The 23,356-nt window shown below is 44.7% G+C and overlaps 1 protein-coding gene across 1 annotated transcript in view; it reads left to right on the top strand.

The window, feature by feature from the left end:
- Positions 1–23,356, top strand: part of LOC119405011 (uncharacterized) — a gene marked incomplete at its 3' end in the record, with an annotated part of 82,185 nt that overhangs the window by 37,127 nt on the left and 21,702 nt on the right. Inside the window, 2 exon segments of the mRNA XM_049419156.1 lie at positions 3,826–3,978; positions 4,600–4,767. Coding sequence (XP_049275113.1) covers positions 3,826–3,978; positions 4,600–4,767 — 321 coding nt within the window.

Raw genomic sequence — 23,356 nt, forward strand, 5'->3', positions numbered from 1 at the left:
CACTATATGTCACTGTGTTTTCATTTCTACCGGGATTTGATCACGCGTTCTGGCCCGTTGTCGGTCCCTTTAAGGTTTCAACGTTTAAACGTTTTAGGACTGAATCAGCTTCGACACGTAGGATCGAGCCTTAACTATGGCTCGTGCCACTCTTGCCTCAGGAATCGACAAAGAAGAAAATAATTAAGGCAACTTCGCACTAGTGGTGTCAAGCCTGAAGGAAGTGCGGAGCTGGGCAGCCTTCTTTGTTTCTCTTTGTTTATCCCTTTCTTTCTTCCTCTCTTTCTCTCTGTTTTTTCTATTTCTTTTTTGTCGCTGTTCATTCCGATTTCATTGTCTGTCTCGGTCTTTCTTTGTCTTTCTTCCTGTTCTTTCTCTCTCTCTCTTTCTATTTCTTTCTCTCTTTCTCTGATGTCCTTTCTTTCTTTCTTTCTTTCTTTCTTTCTTTCTTTCTTTCTTTCTTTCTTTCTTTCTTTCTTTCTTTCTTTCTTTCTTTCTTTCGTTTCTGTCTTGCTGTCTTTTTGCTCTATCTTTTTTTGTGTCTATTTCAGTGTCTTTCTTTCTGAGTCTGTTTTTATCCTCTTCTATCGTTCTTCTCTTTCTTTCCCTATCTCAATATCTCTTTTTCTATCTCTATCTTTCTCTGTCTGTCTCTGTGCTCATTCTTTCGCCCATCAGGGTTATTGCATCCCACGCCGGATGAATCGGCGCACGTGTTCTGGGAGCGAAGCAGAAGATGAAGAAGAGCGCGAAGAGAGCGCGTGCTGGTTCATGATGATGATAATTTTCTGTTCGCTCTGCACGGACTAACGCTTTGCTTAAGGCGGCTCCGCTGTTACAAAGGACACGGCTTTTCGCTTTCGAGTCGTCTTAGGCAAATGAATAAGAGACTGTCCCTCTAGAAAGCTAATCACGATGTCGTAGGTTTGATTCCCGGCCACAGCGGCTGTATTCCAATTTGGGCGGTATGCAGAAACAGGCGCTCAATTAGTACCGTGCTTTCGGCGCGCGTTAAAGGAGCCCCTGGAGGTGGAAACTAACGGGAAACTCTTGACTACGGCATCCTCGTAACCCAGTGCGCAGGTTTGAGTCGTTAACCTCCACGGTATTATTGGGTATTTTCAAGTTAGACAGCGCGAGTGCTGTTTCGCAAACCCCGCTCAGTCACGTTGATAGTATCCGGAAATCAGTAGTAACCCCTGAAATGTCCACGCGCGTTGCGAAAGCAAGCCCGTAGGAGGCACAGATAAAGTTTGTTCCAATCTTGTCCAATACAATACGTAGGTGTGCCGACATTGCAAGACAAGCTTGCACGAGTTAAACGTCTAGAAGCGTGCGTTGCTTGTGACTGAATTATAAAATATGCTCAGTCGAGCAGCACTGAATGTCAGGTGGTTGTTGTGTGAGTTAACGAGATTCAACTCATGTTAGTACTGGTAACGTGCTTATAGTTTTGGGAAAGCGGCTGTAAGAATATGTACCGATGCCAACTTTTCCCTGGCACAACATTCTCCTTTATAAAGCTTAACTATACCCGACAAACAAGGTTTCGATCCGGGTTCCTGTGGAGTTGATTAGGTCTTTCGCGTGAGCTTGCCGACAGAGAGATGAAATGTGCTCGATCTCGAGCTGAGGTTGCGAAATGCTCCAAGCGTTTGGGTTATTTGCCTCAGGATAATTGTTTGGCGTAGCCCAGATTCATTCGCGTTCTTAACTAGACGCCAGGTCAAGCGAACCTGCGAACTTTCTTTATCCTAGCGACCTATCAGCTTAGTTCGGGCAGAGCTGGAATTTCGAGCGACTTGGAGAAACTTAAGTTTTGTTGAACTGACTCAAAACGCAGCTCACTTTCCCGAGTCGACCGCGACGCGGTCTCACGAAAGCGCACATTTCGACGTAATGTTGTAGCCGCTTTTGTAGGGCCCAATATTTAAGCTAGGACGATGCCACGCCCGTATAAAAACGTCCCCCAGTTAAAATCATGCAGCGCGCGTGGTAGCATTTGTCAGGGCAGCACTTGTGATTGTAAACTGCCTGCAAATACAGACTAAAAGCCCAAAGTAGCCATCAGCATCGCAGACGAAACACCGTGGCTGAGTTAGAAAATGGATAATTAATGAATTCCATCTCGTGTAAGCGTTTTGTTTGGCGAATGCATGTGCGTTGTGCTCCCCTACATGTATGCGTTATTGTGCCCTTGGTCCCATCCACTCTCTTTGATCTCTCACCATGAAGTAAATATATAGAATGTCAGGTATTTTGTCATAGGCTAACTTTTCCAAATTCATTAAACATTTATCTATGGCTGTCTCTCTCTCTCGATGTCCCAAACATCCAGTCTGTGTTCTATACTTTAGCTTTCAAGATGAAGCTCTCGCCTATCTCGTACTTCGATTTACCCGAGCTTTAGTTAAATGGTAGGACATCTATTATGTAGTTTAGAAGAACATTTATTAGATTCCTTCTTCTTGTTTTTTTTAGACATGTCGGAATGACATATCTTCTTGTGTTTGCAAGTGCTTCAAGAACTCTTTGCTTCAAGAATAGCATTGCAAACCATGTGGTTCGTTGGCTCCGTGATTTCCGCGTGCATGGTTGCCTTGTAAGTCTTACGCATCTTGTCCGTACACGCGAATCGGAAGTCAAGCAACACTTTTTCCCTCACCTAAAGAGCTAAGAGTGACCAGCGAAGTACAAAGTCATTTGCAGAAGTTCACCGATCGATCTCGATTTCGGAATGGCGGCTGCCTGCCTCCATCGCTTCGTATCGGTTTCCATACTCTACTGTAATATACCAAAAGAGGCGTTGTACGGCTTGACTAGGCACGATAACAAACTCTTCGGATATGCAGCATTTCCTCGGACTGTAAACCTTTTGTCGTACGTGGCCCGGATCTGAAACGTCACGAGATCTATTTGGCATAAGAGATCGGCGCTGCCAGAATTAACATCAGTGGTCTATGCAGTTGCCCAACGCGTGGTTCTGACGCAAGGCCGACGGACTTAATGCATCGGGCTGTGGGCAATCAGGCAGCGAACGTTTGTTTATATGCGAGAAACCTAGCCAGGAGAATGCATCATTGCATTTAAAAGAGCCAAAATAAGCTTCACTGAAATATTTAGGCTATGAGCAATTTAGAATGAGAATTATAACAAGCAATCCTAAAATACGTTAAACATATGACAGTTTACAAACTGCAAATTTCGAGACATTCAACCCGCGATATGGTAACCGTTATATATGTAGAATTCAATCATGCGCAGCGTCACACACATCCCCATGGTTAACCATAATGACAAAGCCATAAAAGAGCCGGCCGAAAATACTCAAACTGAAACTGACTTTACGAAGCAGACCTCGAAGTAACGTTTGATATGCGAGGTCATAACTCAGCGTACGTGGAATGTCTGGCGTTACACTTTCCGCTGCCGTCTCTCTTGTGGAGAAGTTGTGAGATATATGAAGCACGTTTGTACAGCTTTGTGTGTGTGTGTGTGTGTGTGTGTGTGTGTGTGTGTGTGTGTGTGTGTGTGTGTGTGTGTGTGTGTGTGTGTGTGTGTGTGTGTGTGTGTGTGTGTGTGTGTGTGTTTGTGTGGCGGTAGCACAGTGGGTAGAGCGCCCGGCACCTATCGCCGAGGATCGAGGGGCCGTGAGTTGGACTCCCAACTCATTCACTGGCGTCATTTCCGTCAAGGAAATGACGTCAGTGATGTCTTGGTTGACCCCGGCATAAAACACTTTCTTGTTAAAAGGAATAATGATCAGTGTAGATTCAGTTGAAAGCGAAAATGCTAAAAGTGTCATTTTCTTTCTCCCCGGCGTAGCGAGCATTTCGGACCCCGACCCGTCGTGCGACTTCGAAGCGCTGGACCAGTGCGGCTGGTCATCCGATTTGAGTGGCGGAACGCAGTTCTCGCGGCAGCACGAGAGCGAAGACGATGACGTCGAACCCGCCGACAACGTCACCAGTTCGGTTGGTGAGTATCGAACGCGCGCCTGCCTACTTAGTGGCTTGGGTGCTAGCTCGGCGCAGGCCACGCGTTAGCACATTGTCGCGATGCGTGGAGTATCATGGGAAGTAAACTGGGGTTGCTGGAGCTGTTCCTTAAGTAAGCATTGAAAAATTGTGAGCTAACATTGAAGAAAGGACCTCCATAGTGACATAATGTAAGACATACAAACTATCACATAAAACTGTAAGCAAGACTAAATGTACACTCCAACAATAACTGACGTTGGAAAAGTGCATATTTTTTGCGAGCCCTACCAGATTTACTCGCATAATAGCAGCCCTCGCAAATGGTTGGCTAATGCTGCCTATGCGCTCTAAATCTTTCCTGCTACTACACCTATGCTTCAATGAATTAAATGCTTGTAGCACTAAAACAGTTCTTGAACAAACTTGCCGCAATTTTTTTTCTTGAATTTGGTCAATCTGACTTCGAACGATTTCGTTACTTATGGAAATAGGTAATTTTCACCAGAGCAACACATAATAATTCCGGGAATTGTCGTCAAGTGTAATGTTGCTAGAGCACCCGAGACCACGACATACAGCTCACATCTCCTCCATAATGAACCCACGTCCCTTTACGCAGCGACCTCTGGGTCTTCGCCCTCCGGCCATTACATGGCCCTGGAAAGCCTCGGTCATCGACTGGCGCTTCAGGACCTAAACATTCCGGCCAAGTTGGTGTCGCCCCCTTACCGGCCTCTCAGGTTCCGGGCCTGCTTCCGTTTCTGGTACCGCCTCTCCTGCAACCTCTGTAAGTCATCACTGTCCACTTCATTCAGTGCACGCTTATGCGGTGACTGACGTCACTTCTCTAATACTTAATTGTTCGTATCAACGTTCCGAGAGAGAGAAAGAGAGATATTAAAAACACACAGGGTTCCTTATGCATTCGCCTGAGATGACTCGAAGGCGAAAACCATGTTCGTCGTCGTCTTAGTGTATTGATACTGCCTCGCCCCCCTGCGAGAGCTTTCACCTAACGAGGTTTTGCACGGCCTCCAGGATCAGAGGCATTGCAAGGTTTCTGCACCTAACTCACCTGGTTTTGCGCTGCCTCCGTGATCGGCCCACCTGTGACCAAACGACAGTGTCATGTGATGACGTCGTCAGCTGACGTCACAGTTTACGGCCGTCACAGTGACGTCATGACGACGTCACAGATTTTGCAGATCTGTGACGTTATGATGACGGCATGTGGTGACGGCATCACGTGATATTGATTTTTTGCATCGCTCGTGTTGACGCCGCCGACGGTCAATTTCCGCGTTTTATAAGGCACCTAAGGCTTTCGCCTTTGTAAGTAAAGGTAACGTATGTATGTGAACCAGAATAAATGTCCGGGTTGCTAGGCAACCTAGGGGGGTTGGGATTAGTAACTAGGGGGATGAGACTAAGGGGTTGAGGATGAGGATTATAACTAAGGGGATGAGGAAGAGTAACTAAGGGGATGAGAAGGAAGACAGAAGTAGCAATGACAAGGATGCGATGTGTGATCCCAACTCTAAATCTATACGTGCGCAGTGCTCATCTGACGATCTGTGCTTTATGTTCCTTTTGCAATGAGGTAGAAACAATCGAACGCTCTCTGCTGGACTGCCGACGTTTTTCCTCCGCCAGAAACAACAACAACAACAACCACAAAAAAAAAACTGCTGAAATTATAATGCGGCAACTTGGTCTGCCAGTTACGTCGACTGTACTGTTATCATATGGGGATTCTGTGCTGGGACACTCGGACGGAAATGTACGCAGTGCTGCAGAGAAATTCATATGCGAGTCAAATCGGTTTAACAGATACATCAGCGGCTAATAATCTTTAGATTATGTCTTCCTGGCATAATGATCTTCTTTTTTTGAGAGGTTACGCAACGTGGTTTATATGGTCGAAAAGATTCATTAAGGATAACACTTCTTTCTAATTGACGTTGAAACCTCTAGTAGCACTCGAAAAATTGAAGACCGCATGATCCGCCCGACTCTTGGCCGATTCAACTGAGTGGGTAAGTGCCAATCACCCCAGGAGCCTCATAACCCCCATCATCATTCCGCTCTGTGAAGGTTGGCGACCAGCGGACCTGACGGGCGCACTGCCGTCTCTGCTGTCATCGCAGTTCTTCGTAAGCCCGCTGCTTTTCGGGCGTTTTCACGATGCGCGGTTGACCCGTACTTGCTACGGACAACCCTGCCAAAGCAGGCAGCTCCTCGACTCGAATGACGTGGAGAGACACGCACTGACTGTTTTTTTTATCACTTTATTGAATAAGTTCCATTCAATTCATTTCAATGCTTTATTTATCGTTCATTGAACAATGAAAGAAAGCAGCAGTCACAACAAGCTACTGTAGTGAGTACCTTGACTCGGCGACTGGCCCTTTAGAATGACAGCAACGGAAAGTGCTGAGGACATGCGTCACAAGATACGAGGTACACAAGATAAATAGATTACACGTTGGCGGAACATTCTTCAACAGTGGATCAAAAAGAAACCTTTTTTTTTTGTTATACAGTGTTCGCGAGCTGAAACAAATCTACAAAAAAAAAACAAAGAAAACAAAATGAAACAACGTTTAAAAAGCTCACAGGGTCCCTTTTGCACTCACCTAAGACGACTGGAAGGCGAAGGCCATCTTCTTTTTCTTCTGAGGCGATGTATTGTTCCTGCTCCGCCACCCTCCGAGAGCTTTCTGCGCCTAACGTGGTTTTGCATTGCCTCCAGGATGGGACGTACCTCACCTGGTTTCGCACTGCCTCCGTGATCGGCCCACCGTTGACCAAGCTACGATGTCACGTGATGTCGTCATCACGCGACGTCACTGTGACGTCATGATGATGCCATATGGCGACGTTGTGACGTGATGATGATTTTTTCCATCACTCGCGTTAACCTCGGCGATGCGGGACGCAGGTCAATCTTGGCGTTTGATCAGGCATCTAAGGCTTTCGCCTTAATAAGCATACAGAACAACTCGAGCAAATTCTAGCTAAATGAAATATTATTACAGTATGTCCATAAGAACATGTGACAAACATCATGCAATGATATACTTGCAATCATTGCAGGCATATTATTGGCTGGTGCTCAGTTTCACTGGTGGGGCTATCTTAACCACCTCACATAACGATTCCTTGACCGTATTTCGGGCCACAAATTTATTTTGATGGCGTCCGGGCAGAGTAACACGCCGGAGAGCGATTGCAGAAGAAGGCTCTCGCCTGTTTTACGCGTGCGAGGTTGTTACACAAACTAGACTTGTTGAACGACGGAACGTGACGTGCGGTTATAGTAATCGTTGTTATCACGTAGGCAATTTATTGGCGCACTTTTTCTAAAGTAACCATGAGATGCTTTTTTTTTTCTTCTGTAACGCGAACGGTGCAGTGCTTCCCAATTATTTGCAGATAATTTTTCGACTCGCCGAGTTGGTCTAGTGGTTATATTGCTCGACTTGCTGTCGCGAAGGTCGCGGGATCGAATCCTGGCCGCATTTCTATGGAAGCGGAATGCTAGAGGCCCGCGTACTTAGATTAAGGTGCACGTTAAGGGACACCAGGTGGTCAAAATTTCCGGAGCTCTCCACTATACGGCGTCCCTCGTAATCATACGGTGGTTTTGGGACGTAAAACGTCAACAGTTATTATCAGATAACTTGTCGTTATCCTTGAATTGATACATAACACATAATGATAGTCGTCAGCTACAGATTAAAACGTACTCTAGATTAGCATTAGGATTCCTGTGCGATGCGTGTGTCTGTGCGACAAAAAAAAAACAAAAAACAAAAAGCAATCGGTTTAGCGCGATAAAATCGGTCACCATGCACCCCACGCAATCTTATATTTACGTTTTTGGACAATAGACATTATACATATACGGCACGAACCTGGATTGGCGCGTTGCGGTATAACCTCGGCGACGAGAAATACTCGATCGCACTCTACACAAAGGACTATATATGTGCGTATGCAACCAATCGAAGGGCTTTATACTATATCTATTTACCTGGAGACGAGGTGCAATGACATACAACCTATACGCGGATAATAAAAGCAAAATTGGAAGGACTTTCATTTCGCTTCGCATCTGCGAACGAGACACAGGTCTTCGCCGCGCTGTCATTGCAACGTGCGCCAAAGGAGACGCGCTTTCCACCGCCTTGTCGATGCCCTCTCACTAAGAAAAAAACAACAACAAAGAAACAAGAGCCGACGGGTGATGATCCGAGTAACGTTAAAGGTTAAAAAACTTTTCCTTTAATGCATTCAAGCCTGCATACACTTTCATCTACCTCCCCCTCCCGTCGTTCTTATATATATATATACATAAGCAAAGAAATGAAAGAACACATTTGCCAAAGTCGCATATTTTTACCAGTAAAAATATGCGATTTTGGCAAGTCTGCTCCTTGATTTCCTCGACTACATGTGCACCAGACTTTCAGAACTTTCTTTTGAATATATATATATATATATATATATATATATATATATATATATATATATATATATATATATATATATATATATATATATATATATATATATATATATATATATATATATATATATATACGGTGACAAAAGAAATCTCATCGGGTTGGTACGCGAAATATTGTCGGGGGCCTGGTGTTGACGTCCTCCGGGTCGAGAAGAGACAATGGAAAAAAATGCAATAAAAGTAAATAAATTAGACGGAGTGAGATATGAAACGGGCCTCCTGAAAAGATCGGAATATTCAGATTCCGGCACCGGTAGGGGGGCGGAGAGAGCGCCGCACCGCGTCTGGGTGACGTGGATTGGAGGCGACGCGTAATGAACGTCAAACAAAATCAACGGACCCTCCTTGCCTTTTGTCAGTGTCTATTGGCACAGCGCTGCTAACGACCGGCTCGTTTTTCATTTAATATTATTTTTTGTTTGTGTTTGTGTTTTCACGCGCCTGGCAAGCTTGTGAGACCGGGGGCGCACGTATTGTCACTCGATCTGTTCGTTTGCATTCATGAAAGAAGCAGCGAAGTAAAAAAAAAGAAAAAAAAATCATGGAGTAAGCTTGTCGTATGCACTCTTTTATGCGTTGGTAAAACGGTGCACCGTTGTAGAAGTTGTGAAACTCGGGTCCGTCTCCTGTCTGTCGGTCCATCCATCTGCCTGTCGGTCGCTGTCGTGTAAACTTCTCCACGATAAAGCCGTTGCCGTGCGTAACTGCTTCAAAGCGAGAGATTGTAATATTTTGCGTTACTACAAAGCTCGCGTTACGTCTAACGTTGACATTGTCGTACATTTTACGAGTACATGTTGCGAGGGGTTTTGTGGCTTTTTACAATGAATCTGTCAATAGCTAGGACCTGAAAAAAAAAAAGAATGTGTCCGAGATGTTGGCGAAAACACACTTTTCGCGCAGAATGGCCACGCCATCTCTCGGATGCGGCGCGAAAACCCGCCCCGCGCCATCCGCGTGAAGGTGATGACGCCGTTGCTGAAGTGGTTATGTCAACAGAGAAAGATTTAAATATAATTAAATAGAAAAAGGAGCTTCGCTGGTAATCCTTCTTCACACAGTGGAAGGGCGCTAAATGCATCCGACGTTGATAATTAATATTTACTTTGACTGAGATACAGCAAGAATAGCGACATTGTATCCATTGCGATTGAACTATCTCTAGTGTTTTAGTGTAGAAGGTAGAAAACAGCCTGTCGCCTTCCATAACACTGCATGGAATTAACGAGACAAAAGCAGTACGGATCTTTGATCCGGAAGCGGCGAAATATTTGTTAAGCCGGCATCCCCGTCTTTGTCGTTTCCCGGGGGAGAAAAATGCATGCACTTATTTCTGACAGCTGTATAAAAATCGCGTGAAAAAAAAACAAAACTATATACATGAAGGAGCATCCCGATGCGTGCGAAGTGTTGAGGCATTATACGAAAGCTTTTTTTATATATATATATACGACAGGCTTTTGAGACGCGTTTGTTAGGCGCACTTTCGGGGGGCGTCGTCATTGTTTCACGTCCGCGAGTGCGACGATTTGTCGCTGTGAGCGCAGGATATCTTTTCGTTCTGTGCATATTAGAGGGCACAGTGTTCGTGGAGCGGAGAAGGCGATGTTCAAACAGTGGCTGTATCTGCAGTGTTTGCTATTCGCCTATTTTGTCTTCGACCGTAAGTGCTCGACAATTTAGCGGCGTGACATGCAGTTGAAACGCTTCTTCGTTTCCTTAAAGGGCCTCTGCAACACTCTTCAAAAGCGTTAGATGGACTTGACAATCACCCATTGTCAGAGGAAAGCGTCTTAGGACAACGACCGAGGCCGTCCTCTGCATAGAAGGCTTTGAGAGCTTTGTTGCATTTCCTGCGGACGACTGGTCTCAGAGACGGACTTTAAAGGGGTCCTGCAACACTTTTTCAGCATGGTCAGAAAAACGCTGCCGATCGGTAGTCGAGGCTCCTGAGAACACGCGAGCCAAACATTATAGCGCAGCACGAGGCCTGGAATTTAGAATTATAGCTCAAAGTAAGCTAGAAATCGTTCATTCTTCTGTCGACAAGTGATTCCATAAGTCCAAATGACCGCGCCATAAGTCCACCAAAGTCCGCGGCATTGGCTGATTTGAGCATCGTGTGCTGCATAGTTACCGTGGGCGCCGCCAGAAGCCGCCAGGTGCCCACTCGCGATCACAGTGAAGGTAAGCCGCGCATTCGAAGAAAAAAAGAACAGAAAGTGCTCAAGTTCATGACGCGCGCTGACGAACGCACGTGGTTATCCCCCCCACCCCGCGCAGCTTTCAACGTGGTGGCTGGTAAGGAGAGAGAAAACGCTTGAATCGTGCGACTAATTCCTGTAACTCCGCTCGTGCTTGCAGGATTGTGAAACTTTTCGCGGTAATTGATTCATAAGGCCATGAGCTCTTCTAATGAAGCCATCCGACAATCACTTGGAGAAGTGTTGCAGGTTCTTTTTAAACAGTGACGTATATCGTCTTCTTCTCTTCCCCGCCACCTTTTCTCGCTCTCTTTTAAAATTTCTGTTTGATCAACTTTTATTTCCCTTACCCCCTTCCTCAGCACAGGGTAGCCAGCCGGTCTGAGAACTGGCTAACCTGCCTGTGCTTCCATCTCTCTCTTTCTCTCTCCCTCCTCCTCCTTTCCAAGTAAGTGTAAAATTACTCATTTTCGGAGATTGTTGCTTCACGAATCGACTCCCGCAATATTTTTGAAACTTTGCAAGTACGAGCGGAGTTACAGGGTTTAGTCGAACACCCTAGGCGCTTTCTCTCTCCCTTCATCCCAACAAGCGTGCCGAAAGCTACACAGGGAAGGCGCAACCAAATGAATCCAAAAGACAATTAGGCCAAGGAAAGCGTAGGTTGCATTAATTGTTGCCTTAGCTGTAGTGTAGCAACTATCGCTTAAATTTAAATGAACTAAAATGGACGAAAAAATCAACCTTTCCGTTGGTTGGATCCGAACCCGTAAGCTTCGCATTATCGCATTATCAGTTTGATCACGCGTACAACCTGACAAGGGCCTCCCTTTCCTATCGTCCTTTCGGACTTGCCCCTTTTGTCCAAAAGTGTGGAGAGGGCCAGAGCGCACCTTCCAACACTTCATCTCCCATATTTCAGTGTATGCCTCTGGGCTGAACCACTGCCGCGTTGAAAAATGATAGAAGGAAACAGGAGGGAGGGCAAATGCAAGGAGGTTAGCCAGTTCAGAATTACCGGCATGCTACTCTGCACTTAGAAGAGGGATGGGAGAGATTGAAAATGGGAAGAGTAAAGAAAGTGTTTGTGTGTGAGAGAGAGAGAGAGGCAGGCAGGCAGCGAGCACGTGCACAACGTCGAAGTCTGTGCGGTGCGGGACACCTTTCATGCAGCGAAATTTGTCAACTCATTGTTGGGCGATGCACACAATGAAGGACTCTTATAACACCAGCGCAAGTCTCCGCCCAAGAGCCAGAAAACTCAGCGTCTGATTTTCATTTTCTTCCTCTCTTAACATTTTTTATTTTAGTTTTTGGCCCCTCTCTCCTCTATTTCTGTCCCCACTTCCCTTCCCCACGCAAAGTAGCATGTCGGCAATTTCTTTGCGCCGGCTGAATTCTCCGCCTTCGAGTAAATGGTTCTCTATCTCTAGCGCGTGACATCAGTCGTCAGTCGCGATAAACAAATATAGTCTATGGACTAACGCGCGAGTTAGTCGTCTTTAAAATTTTAACAGTTAATGCCTTCGTCGCCCTCAGTTGCAATGACTTCTGAGGACGACTTTCCAGAATGGTTTGTACTGACGTTGGTCCGCAGTCAAGGCGAGTTAGAGGAAGTGCCACTGACCGTCTCTGCACATTTATAGAGAGGGCAGTCGCGTAAAGTGTGCTATAGGGTATCGCTACAACAGTCATACCAAAGAGCGTTGTCGGCGGCCATTCACAAAGAGAGCTTGTTAGGTTACAGGTACGACCTTCCATATGAGGCTTCGGTTGCACGTTAAAGGTCATTAGCTCACCGTTTCGTGAGCATATTGCGTCGTTCCGTTGGTCTTGATTAAATGTTCTCAGTCGGTATCGTCTTGGGAGAATCTACGCAGTCAGCTTTCCGTTGCCACTTCGCTATCTATCACTTACCTAGCGGTAAACGCTGCTAGGAAGTAACCCGGCAAGAAAAAAAATAAAACAAAACAGAACGTACCCCTTTCCGCTTGCTCGCCGCCGTTCAACCGACGTTGCTGTCTTTCGACAAGGGGAGGGGGGGGGGGGAGTGTGTGTACCGCGTTACGCGCTGCTATATCGGGTAAAAGAGCTCCGGTGGTAACAAAGCGTCGCGCTGACGTACAACTAATGAAAATCTCTCTTCTGTGCGGGCACGCAAGGACCGGAACTGAGCGAGAACGCGATGTAGAAAAAGAAAGAAAGGGAAGAAAACAAATATCTGATGGGGGGGGGGGGGGGGGCTACTGTTGTAAGAATATAACGAATTAGCTTCACGGCATCGACTTGATATTACGAAGAAGGTATGAACAAGAAAAACAGAAAGCGCGCGAAATATGTAAGGATAAATGAAAAGTAATAAAGCGCAGCGATTTTAGAAAAAAAAAAGAGGAAGAAAAAAGAAATGCTGGCGCGATATGGCGGAGTCTAATGGGCTCACATGGGATAGATCGTTCATCTTGGAAGCCCTGACGCGGACGGCGTGCTCTGGTGCCTGGAAACCTTCTCGCCATCCACAATTCCCCCCCCCCCCCTTCCCAACAACTTTCCGTCGTTTTTGCCTTGGCCCAGTTTCTGTGTTTGTTTTTTGCCTTATCCAAACTGACAGCCGCGCGTATTTACCATTTTTCTTCGCTTTCGAACTCTCGTTTTCTTTTTTTTTTTCACTGCTCCGCTTGATTGCAGCGAAAGAAAGGTATGTTGTTTAACGAGGTGGGTCTTACCTCTGCGCTCGGTTGCTTCGTTGGTCGGCCGGGTCCTGTCGTCGACGGAAGTAAAGTAGTGAGAAACGCCGAGTATTGATTTACAAGGTGAGGAGACTTTAACGGGAGGAAGAGCGGGGTGAAATGGAGAGGAGGAAGATATCTGGATCTCAAGGTGGAGGGGAGAGAAGGAAACGAAGGCCGGAGGTGCGGCGGAAGACATTAGTCTGAATTATGGGAACCCCGCAGGTTCGAACCAACGTCTTGGATTTGCTCTCGGCGGAGCGACGATAAGATAAGAAGGAAAAAAAAAGGTAATCTGATTAAAGGTGTACGTTCGCGACGTGAGGCACCGCGCGTGCATAGCAGTCGATCCATTTTGAGCCTGCCTCCTGCCCTCCGCTGCTCGTTGCTTTTTTGCGGCGTGTGTACTCGCGTACACGCGCTAAACCTCACCCCCTCTCCAGTACCCACCTCACTCCGAACTGCCATGATTGAACGTAAGTGCAGCATATGAGCGACGACGACGATCCAGCACTATACTCTCTTGGAAATACACTCCGCGCCGCAAGAAAGCAAAACAGAAAAAAAAGGCGATAGCTGGTAACAGACTCGTGGGCGATCCTATTACGACATCGACGAACGAAGTACTGCAACTCGTTGCGGTTTATCTTTCTAAAAAATTTTTTTTCTCTCGACGTTCTTCTGACATTTCGCGAACTGCACGAATCCCCACAAATTGTGCACCCTCCGCGCACATAAACAGCGGGAAAAAATGAAATGTTTTAAACAAACGCGATGGGAAAACCGAAAGGAGCGAGTTTGACGAACGAAATATAGAAACGCGGCGCTGCGGCGTCCGTGAATGACGTAAACCGTACGCGGAGGTGCGGGCTTTCGCGATCATCAGCTTTGATCGCGATTGCCTCCCGCTTCTTTTAGTTCGTTTTTGTTTCTGTGTTATGATCATAGTCTTGATGATCCCGGTCGTTTGTGCAACCAACATTGCGGCGGTAGTTTTTTAACCGCCGTGCTTTTGTGGGTGCTCGCCGTGTTTCGTTCGGGACGATCGCGTCTGGAGGAATTCCTGCATCGCGCCGATCAACGGATCGCTCCCTTCCCCTGCTGCGCGCGCATGTTTGTGACAGCAACTCCCGCGGAGGCTTAGCTTAAGACCTGTGCTCGGTGTTTACGGAAACTGTACGTCGGAAGAAAAAAAAAATACGAGCTTCAACAAAAAGTCCGCAGGAGTTTTTCTTTATCGGCATCGCTTCGATAAGCAACAGTGACAAACACGAGATACCGAGCGCCTTTCCGGTGTTCTACCATTTACGAATGTCCGTGTCTTTTGCGTCGGTTTCAACGTTTTCGCCTCGAAAATACACTGGCACGGTGACTATTCTGGCATAAGAGAGTTTCGCGTGACGGTTGTGTCAGATCTGCTGACTTCAGGCGACGACATGCCATTGGTGCTTTCGAAATGTGTCTGCTGCTCAGTGGTTATACACGTGGATGGTTTGCAACGGTTCTAAGCCACGGATGTTTCGGGAACCATTTGTAGACCGGAGAAGTGATGAGGAACTCCTTGCAGAGAGAGAGAGGGAGGAAAAGAGGGGGAGGGGATCATAAATTGACACAACGTGCAGCGTGAAATAGGTGCCTTTTATTTCTCCCTGGCAAAGAATGGTCAAACGTAAGCGCCACGCCAATTCGATCTCAACAGCTTTTCAATAAGTTGTGCGGTTTGCAGCCACATTCTATATGTTTCTAACCATGTCTACTCTTCAAGTATGCAAGTCTTAAAAAAATCACAGCATATCCACGTGGTGAATGATAATGAGTGGGGCGAAGCTCGGGAGGGAATCATCGGTAAACCGTGAATCTTCCGTGTAACGCCCCATCAATCATTATATAAAGAGTGAGAAACACTGTGTGTATATTACAAATATCAAACTTTTATTTTTATTAATTAGATAATGCTTGGCTTGCGTTGTCCCTTCATTATCGCGGCTTTATGGTCCGTGAAATGAAGGAATAGCGGTTCCTGTACGGGTTGCAATTGAAAATTTGATAATACCAGGTCTATACACGCCCCTCGGATGGTCGTTGGTTTCATATGATCAAAGGACGTGCACGTGAGAGCATATTTGGCTGCCATATGTTGTATGAACCACTAATTGTTCTTTTCGGTAATATCGACATTCAGGTCACAAACTAACACAAATGGTCTATTCTTGTACTTGTCATAATTACACAATGCCGTGTCAATGAATGTCTTGATATTCCCACTCGACAAATTGGGTGCAAGGTACATGGTCATGATGATGCATTCATCAAAATCGATGGCAGCATATTCACCGTTGTGGCTCTGTGTCGTTGGTAGTAGTTTCAGATCTTGTGCCTTTTCTGTTTGTTTGACGTATACGGCCACACCACCTGCAGGACGCTCTGCATCATCGATGCACACGACTGGAACGTATCCTTTGATATACTGTCTTTTGGCGTTCCACGTCTCGGTAAGACAGAGAACGTCCACCGCAGTAAGTATGGGGTGCCGTTCCACATCGGATGCGTGGGCATGCAAAGTTCCAACGAAAGCAGTTTGCTTTCAGCCATTTTATTTACATTCCTCCTGGCTTCTTCTACCTCTTCTTCTAGCCTCTTCTTTTCCGCCTTCTCCAACCAAGTCCTTTGGTTCCTTTGGAACTATACTGAAACGAGCACCATCTAGCGATAATATATGCAATTTCAATTATTCAATTATATATATATATATATATATATATATATATATATATATATATATATATATATATATATATATATATATATATATATATATATATATATATATATATATATATGGAGCGAGCGCCACCAACGGCATCTAGTGAGCACTTCACGAACTAGAGGTGGCTACCACAAACAAACAAACGGAAGATGGACAGACCCACGGCATAAGGAGCTTTGCCCCTAAAATTTATGCTCGCGGGCATATGTCGTATAAAACTGCAAGAAACGCTTTACAGCCATCTCATGGAGAAGGGCAACCATAAGTCAGCTCCGCCGCACTGCAACCGTGTTATGCAGGGAAACATACCAAAAATCAGAAGGAGCCACGTTTTTTTTTTTTAAATGCGAAGCATTTCTTAGCGAACTTCTGCGACTTTGAGCGTATCTATCTATCTATCTATCTATCTATCTATCTATCTATCTATCTATCTATCTATCTATCTATCTATCTATCTATCTATCTATCTATCTATCTATCTATCTATCTATCTATCTATCTATCTATCTATCTATCTATCTATCTATCTATCTGTCTGTCTGTCTGTCTGTCTGTCTGTCTGTCTGTCTGTCTGTCTGTCTGTCTGTCTGTCTGTCTCTATCTATCTATCTATCTATCTATCTATCTATCTATCTATCTATCTATCTATCTATCTATCTATCTATCTATCTATCTATCTATCTATCTATCTATCTATCTATCTATCTATCTATCTATCTAGCCGCCTACGACTTTGTGCTCTCCTGGCCGTTTCATTAATCGGATGTATACCAAAATTGGCGTGTCATAACATGGCCTTATTACGAACATAAATGACAGATCATATCATGAATATCATGACTCGCATGTCATGAACAGCATGATTTACATTCCACGACCTTAGGCTCTTGCGGCCGTTCCGTTAATTTCATATACACCAAAATTGGTACGGCGTGACAAGAATTCATGAGAACATAATGACTGGTCCTAACATGCAAATCATGACGCGCATGTCATGTGCAGCATGGTTTACATGACATGGTCTCTGGGCGCTCGCGGCCGTTTAAATGAAGGGATATATACGAAAACTGGTATGACGAGACATTTCTGTATGACGAACATAACTGACACGTGGTAACATGAAAATCATGACATGCATGTCATGTATGACATGATTTACATGCCACGCTCATGGCGCACTCGCGGTCGTTTCGCTAGATTGATATACACCAAAATTGGTATTGTGCTATGTGACTGTATGAAGAACATGGATAACAGGTCGTAACATGAAAACCATGACATCCATGACATGTATGTCATGATTTACATGCCACGCTCATGGTGCATTTGCGGCCGTTTAGCTTGCATGATATACACCAAAATTGGTATTGCGCGACACGACCGCATGACGAACGTAAGTGAGAGGTGGTAACATGAAAATCATGACCTGCAAATCATGTACAACCTGATTTACATGCCACGCTCATGATGCGCTATCGGCCGTTTCAGTAGATCGATATACACCAAAATTGGTATTGCGCGAAGTGACTGTATGAAGAACATGAATAACAGTTAGTAAGATGAAAACCATGACATGCATGCCATGTATGTCATGATTTACATGCCGCGCTCATGATGCATTCGCGGCCGCTTCGCTAGCTTGATCTACACCAAAATTGGCATTGCGCGCAGCGACTGTATGACGAATGTAAATGAGACATGGTAACATGACAATCATGACATGCATGACATGTACGACATGATTTACATGCCATGGTCATGGCGCATTCGTGGCCGTTTCGCTTGCATGATATACACCAAAATTGGTATTGCGCGACGCAACTGCATTACGAACGTAAATGGGAGGTGGCAACATGGAAATATGACATGCTGGTCATGTACGACATGATTTGCAAGCCACACTCATGATACATTCGCGGCCGTTTTCCTAGCTTGGTATATACCAAAATTGGTATTGCGCGATGTGACTGTATGACGAACATGAATAACAGGTGGTAACATGAAAAACGTGACATGATGTTATGTGTGTCATGATTTACATGCCGCACTCATGGTGTATTCGCGGCCGTTTCGCTAGCTTGATATACACCAAAATTGATATTGCGCGATGTGACTGTATGACGAACATAAATGAGAGGTCTTAACATGCGAATCATGTTATGCATGTCATGTACGGTATGATTTACATGCCACTGTCATGGTGTGCTTCCGGCCGTTTTGTTAATTGGATATATATCAAAATTGGTATGGCAAGACACGAGTGCGTGATGAACATAAGCGACAGTGCATGCATTGTAATACCAGAATATGCGTTTCATTGGCATGGTGTATACTAGATTGTGCATGCATGCGTGCACGGCAAACATACGATATATGGTGGACTAGATGCCATGGCATGATTGATTTCATTTTTTTTAGTATGTGTTTCGCTGACCCCCCAAAATGACTTCGCGGACGCCCTGCGAAACCCATTTGAGAACCACTGCCTTAAAGGAAGTCTTCCAAAGCGAAGCTGTATATTTCTAGGACATTCTGTTTGTGCGCAGAAAACACTGTGCCCTCTAGGGAGAAGTGGAAGTACCAATGTGAATTGGAGCAACAAACAAGAGCACATTGTATACGTGTAGTAATATAAAGTTGTATTCATTCATTCGTTCAAAGCATTAAAGTGCAACCCCCGTCGCCCTCTATGAAGTGGCGGAAGAAACTAATCAATTAGAGGGACAAAAATGTTACCGGTGCTGGGGTTCGAACCCCAGCCCCTGCCCTCTGAAGGCAAGTTTCTTGACCACTAGGCTACACACTCACGTTTACTTTTTAACAGCGAAGCTGCTGAAGCTGGCAGTAAGACGTCTGTTAACAAAAGAATCCCTGCTCCGCCATTGCTAAAAATAGCCAAGCCGCCGCCGAGCCGTCGCCATAGCAACCGCCACAGTTTCTTACACTGGGGCTCAGGGACGGCGATTTCAACACATTCAGAGGGGCAAGATTTGTCCGTATTCAGGATCCGCCCGTCGCCGTCTGTTCACTGCCGCTTCTTCGGCCAAGCACGCTGGATCCAATCGCCGCCGGCGTTGTGATTCCCGGGCTGCAGCACGACGAACTGAGGATCAAACCAGCTTCGCTGGGCCAAGATTTGCGCAGCTTAGTGCAAACTTCCCGCATTTTTTTTATTATAAGGAAGAAAACCATTACACCTGCACTCTCATTTGAAAAAAAATTAATAATCACGCATATTTAAATACGAATCAAGGACACACAATCAGTCTGGGATGCCCCTAGGACGTTCATATATCCCGGGTACTTCAATTACTTGTTCGTGAAAGGTGTTTACGCTTACAAAATGCGAATATAGTGAATGTGAATACCCCGCACCTCGACCACTTATAAGAAACCGCTTTATTCGAGTAGAGCTCGAGCTGACACACACTGATGATGATATATACAGATGAGGAAGCTGTACAAATGATAATATGTCCAGTTGACAAAGGAGCATGTCCAGAAATTTTGGACATTGCTCCTTCAGCTTTTTCTGGAGCTTCACTGCAGTACTCCACCGTAACTGAATGGGTGGTGTTTCAAAAACACTATATCTAGACATATCAGCCGAATTTCAAGAAGTTTCAAGTAACATCGATTAGAGAGGGCTAACTTCGAATAACATGCGCAGAAACGAAACTTGGTCGTTATGCCGTTTTTGAGTTACAGCGCCATCTTGTGAGACCATGCAGTGAAGCCTTCTCCAGGGGGTTCTGGTTCAACAGCTTCCAAGAGAGGGCAAACTGCATTGAAATGTGCGAAGGTGGAACTGTAAAACGATTGAAAACGGTTCGCGTTGGTATTGCAATGGCAAAACATGTGTTTGTCACTTTGTCTCGATGTGAACATAGAGACAAGTGGATTAAGGAGGATTAAGGTGTGGGGCAGTATGGAGAAGTTCATCAATGACAATTGGAGTGAATCGCCATGGCTTAAGGCAGATTAAGGTGCAGAATGATGCGTAGAGTGGTATAGAGAGGATGGATCAAGGTGGATTAAGGTATGGAGCAGTATGAGGTAGTACATCAAACTTAATTGAAGTGAACCACAGTGGCCTAAGGTGGATCAATGCACGGATTAATGCGTAAAGTTGTATAAAGCGAATGGATTAAGGTGAATTAAGGTGTGGAGCAGCATGACATACACCCCAAATGTGTAACAGAGTGTCTTAAGGCGGATTAAAGTGTGAAGGGGTATAGAGATGATGGATTAAGGTGGATTGGGGGTGCGGATTAAGGTGTAGATTAATACAAACGCTGGATTAAGGCGGATTAAGGTCTAGATTACTACAAAAAAGCTGGAATAATGTAAGAACGATATGGAGTACTATAGAAATGTTATTTAATGTGAGTCAGAGTAGATTAAGGTGGAATAAAGTGTGAAGGGGTAAAGAGATGACGGACTAAGGTGGATTGGGGTACGGATTAAGGTGTACATTAAACTAAAGGAGGTGGATTAAGGTGCGACACGATATGGAGTACTATAGCAAAGTTATTTGAAGTCAAAGTGGATTAAAATGTATTAAAGTATGAAGGGGTATAGCGACGATGGATTAAGGTGGATTGGTGTACAAATCAAGGTGTAGATTAATACAAAAAGGTGGATTAAGGCGGATTAAGGCGTGGCATATTACAAAAAAGCTGGATTAAAGTGCAATACGATACGGAGTACTACATCAATGGTATTTGAAGTGAGTCAGAGCGGATTAAGGTGGATTAAAGTGTGAAGGGGTATGGAGATGATGGATTAAGTTTAATTGGGGCACGGATTAACGTGTAGATTAATACAGAAAAGGTGGATTAAGGTGCGATACGATATGGAGTACTACATCAATGGTATTTGAAGTGAGTCAGAGCGGATTAAGGTGGATTAAAGTGTGAAGGGGTATAGAGATGATGGATTAAGGTTCATTGGGGTGCGGATTAAGATGTAGATTAATACAAAATGGTGTGTTTAGGCGGATTAAGGTATAGATTATTACAAAAAAGCTGGATTAAGGTTAGATATGATATGGACTACTATAGCAATGTTATTTAAAGTGAGTCACAGAGGATTACGGTGGATTAAAGTGTGAGGAGCTATAGAGATGATGGATTAAGGTGGATTGGGGCACGGATTAAGGTGTAGATTAATACAGAAAAGGTGGATTAAGGTGCGATACGATATGGAGTACTATATCAATGGTATTTGAAGTGAGTCAGGGCGGATTAAGGTGAATTAAAGTGTGAAAGGGTATAGCGATGATGGATTAAGGTTGATTGGGGTGCGGATTAAGATGTAGATTAATACAAAAAGGTGTATTTAGGTGGATTAAGGTGTAGATTATTACAAAAACGCTGGATTAAGGTGGGATATGATATGGAGTACTATAGCAATGTTATTTTATGTGAGTCAGAGTGGATTAAGGTGGATTAAAGTATGAAGGGGTACAGGGTGTGTCCAGATAAGATTGAACATGAGGTCCCGGTCACCATTCCCGATTTTGATAAAGCTTGCTGTAGGTCTAGGCATTACACCCAGAACAATGGTTTCGAAGTTAGTCTTGCGAAAAAAAAAATTGTTCGCCTGAAAAAAAATACAAATTTCGGCCGAAAGAAAAAACACTTTTGCGGCAATTTAGCTATTTCTGAATTTTGAGCGCAGCTAGCGAAAGAACAGTGCACTTCTTGGTCGCAATATTTATTCCCCTTAAAGAACAAGTGAAATACAATCTTATGAGTCTATTGTTTCCTTTGCTTGTCGAAGTAGTTTTGAAGAAAAAATTACAAACTTGGCAAATCGCACAAAATACCTGTGTTTGAGGAATGTGTTGCTGCAAACAAGTTAAACTGAGAATAATAAAAATCGGTACATATAAACTTTCCTAATTTCGCTCTCTTTTAAAATAATTTTCGTGGTTTTATCGCGCTCCATTTTACTCGATAACTGGGCTGAAACGTAAGTGATTTACCAAAAACGCCGAACTTTCAAAATAGTTTTCTCAAGGCCATTTTTTATTTTTTTCATCCCTCTGATTGAAGTCAAGGACGTCATCTATCATTTTGCATAAAAAACGTTGCAATATTTTGGTTGCTAACAAGCTTTAATGCGTCAAATGTGAACAAGTCAGGCTAGCGGCCGCGTCGTTCGTTATGTGCTGAAACTCGGATATAAGTTGCTCAAAATACTTGTACGTGATATAATCTCAAATCAGCAGCTCCACACCAACAAATGCGCAGCCAGGTGTCATGGTTCAGTAAGCTTTGTCTTGTGATCAGCCGCTTGACAAACCCGCAGCAGCAGCCGCTCGATGTTGCGGGTGCTCACATTACATGAGTGCCGCTTCGACTGCGGATGAGCTGCGCTTGCGCGCCAAACTACGCCCATAGGACGAACGAGAGAAGGAATGCATCACTGTGGATGTTAAAGGCTGTTAAGTGCCAACAAAAGTCATATTATACAATGAAAGCTCTGCCGGCAATTTTGCAGTGAGCGCTTCAAGTAGAGCGCTCATGTGTTGCTTTCTGTCTTCTGATGGCCTAAAGATAATTAGGTTCACTCTATCAGCAATATATGACACAAAAGGAAGCCATTGACATCTAAAGAAATGTCTCATACGTGCTTCCGATGGTCGAACAACTCAAATTGCTGTTGTTCTTTATCTCGTGCCAGGACACTTGTGTCAGCCGGCTATGAAAACAAGTAAGTGCAAGTACTTTGCTTCATTAAAGCGCCGCTTTTACAATATTGTATTGTTGTATGTCCACAGATATAATATTCAACACAAGCCGAGAGTTTATCACGATATTTTGTGGCTGCGGGCATAACACGAGGGAGAAAATATACATGCGTGCTGTATTCAAGGCGCGCACTGTCACATTGCCGGCAGAGCTTTCATTGTATAATATGGCTTTTGTTGGTACATAAGAGCCTTTAACTTTCACAGTGATGCTGCATTCCTTCTCTCGTTCGCCATCTGAGCGTAGTTTAGCACCCAAGCGGAGCTCATCCGCAGTCGAAGCGGCACTCATGTAATGTACGTGAGCGCCCGCAACATCGAGCGGCTGCTGCTGTGGGTTTGTCAAGCGGCTGCAAGACAAAGCTTACTGAACCATGACACCTGGCTATGC

The sequence above is a fragment of the Rhipicephalus sanguineus genome, chromosome 9, assembly GCF_013339695.2.
Source record: "Rhipicephalus sanguineus isolate Rsan-2018 chromosome 9, BIME_Rsan_1.4, whole genome shotgun sequence".
Classification (NCBI taxonomy): Eukaryota; Metazoa; Arthropoda; class Arachnida; order Ixodida; family Ixodidae; genus Rhipicephalus; species Rhipicephalus sanguineus.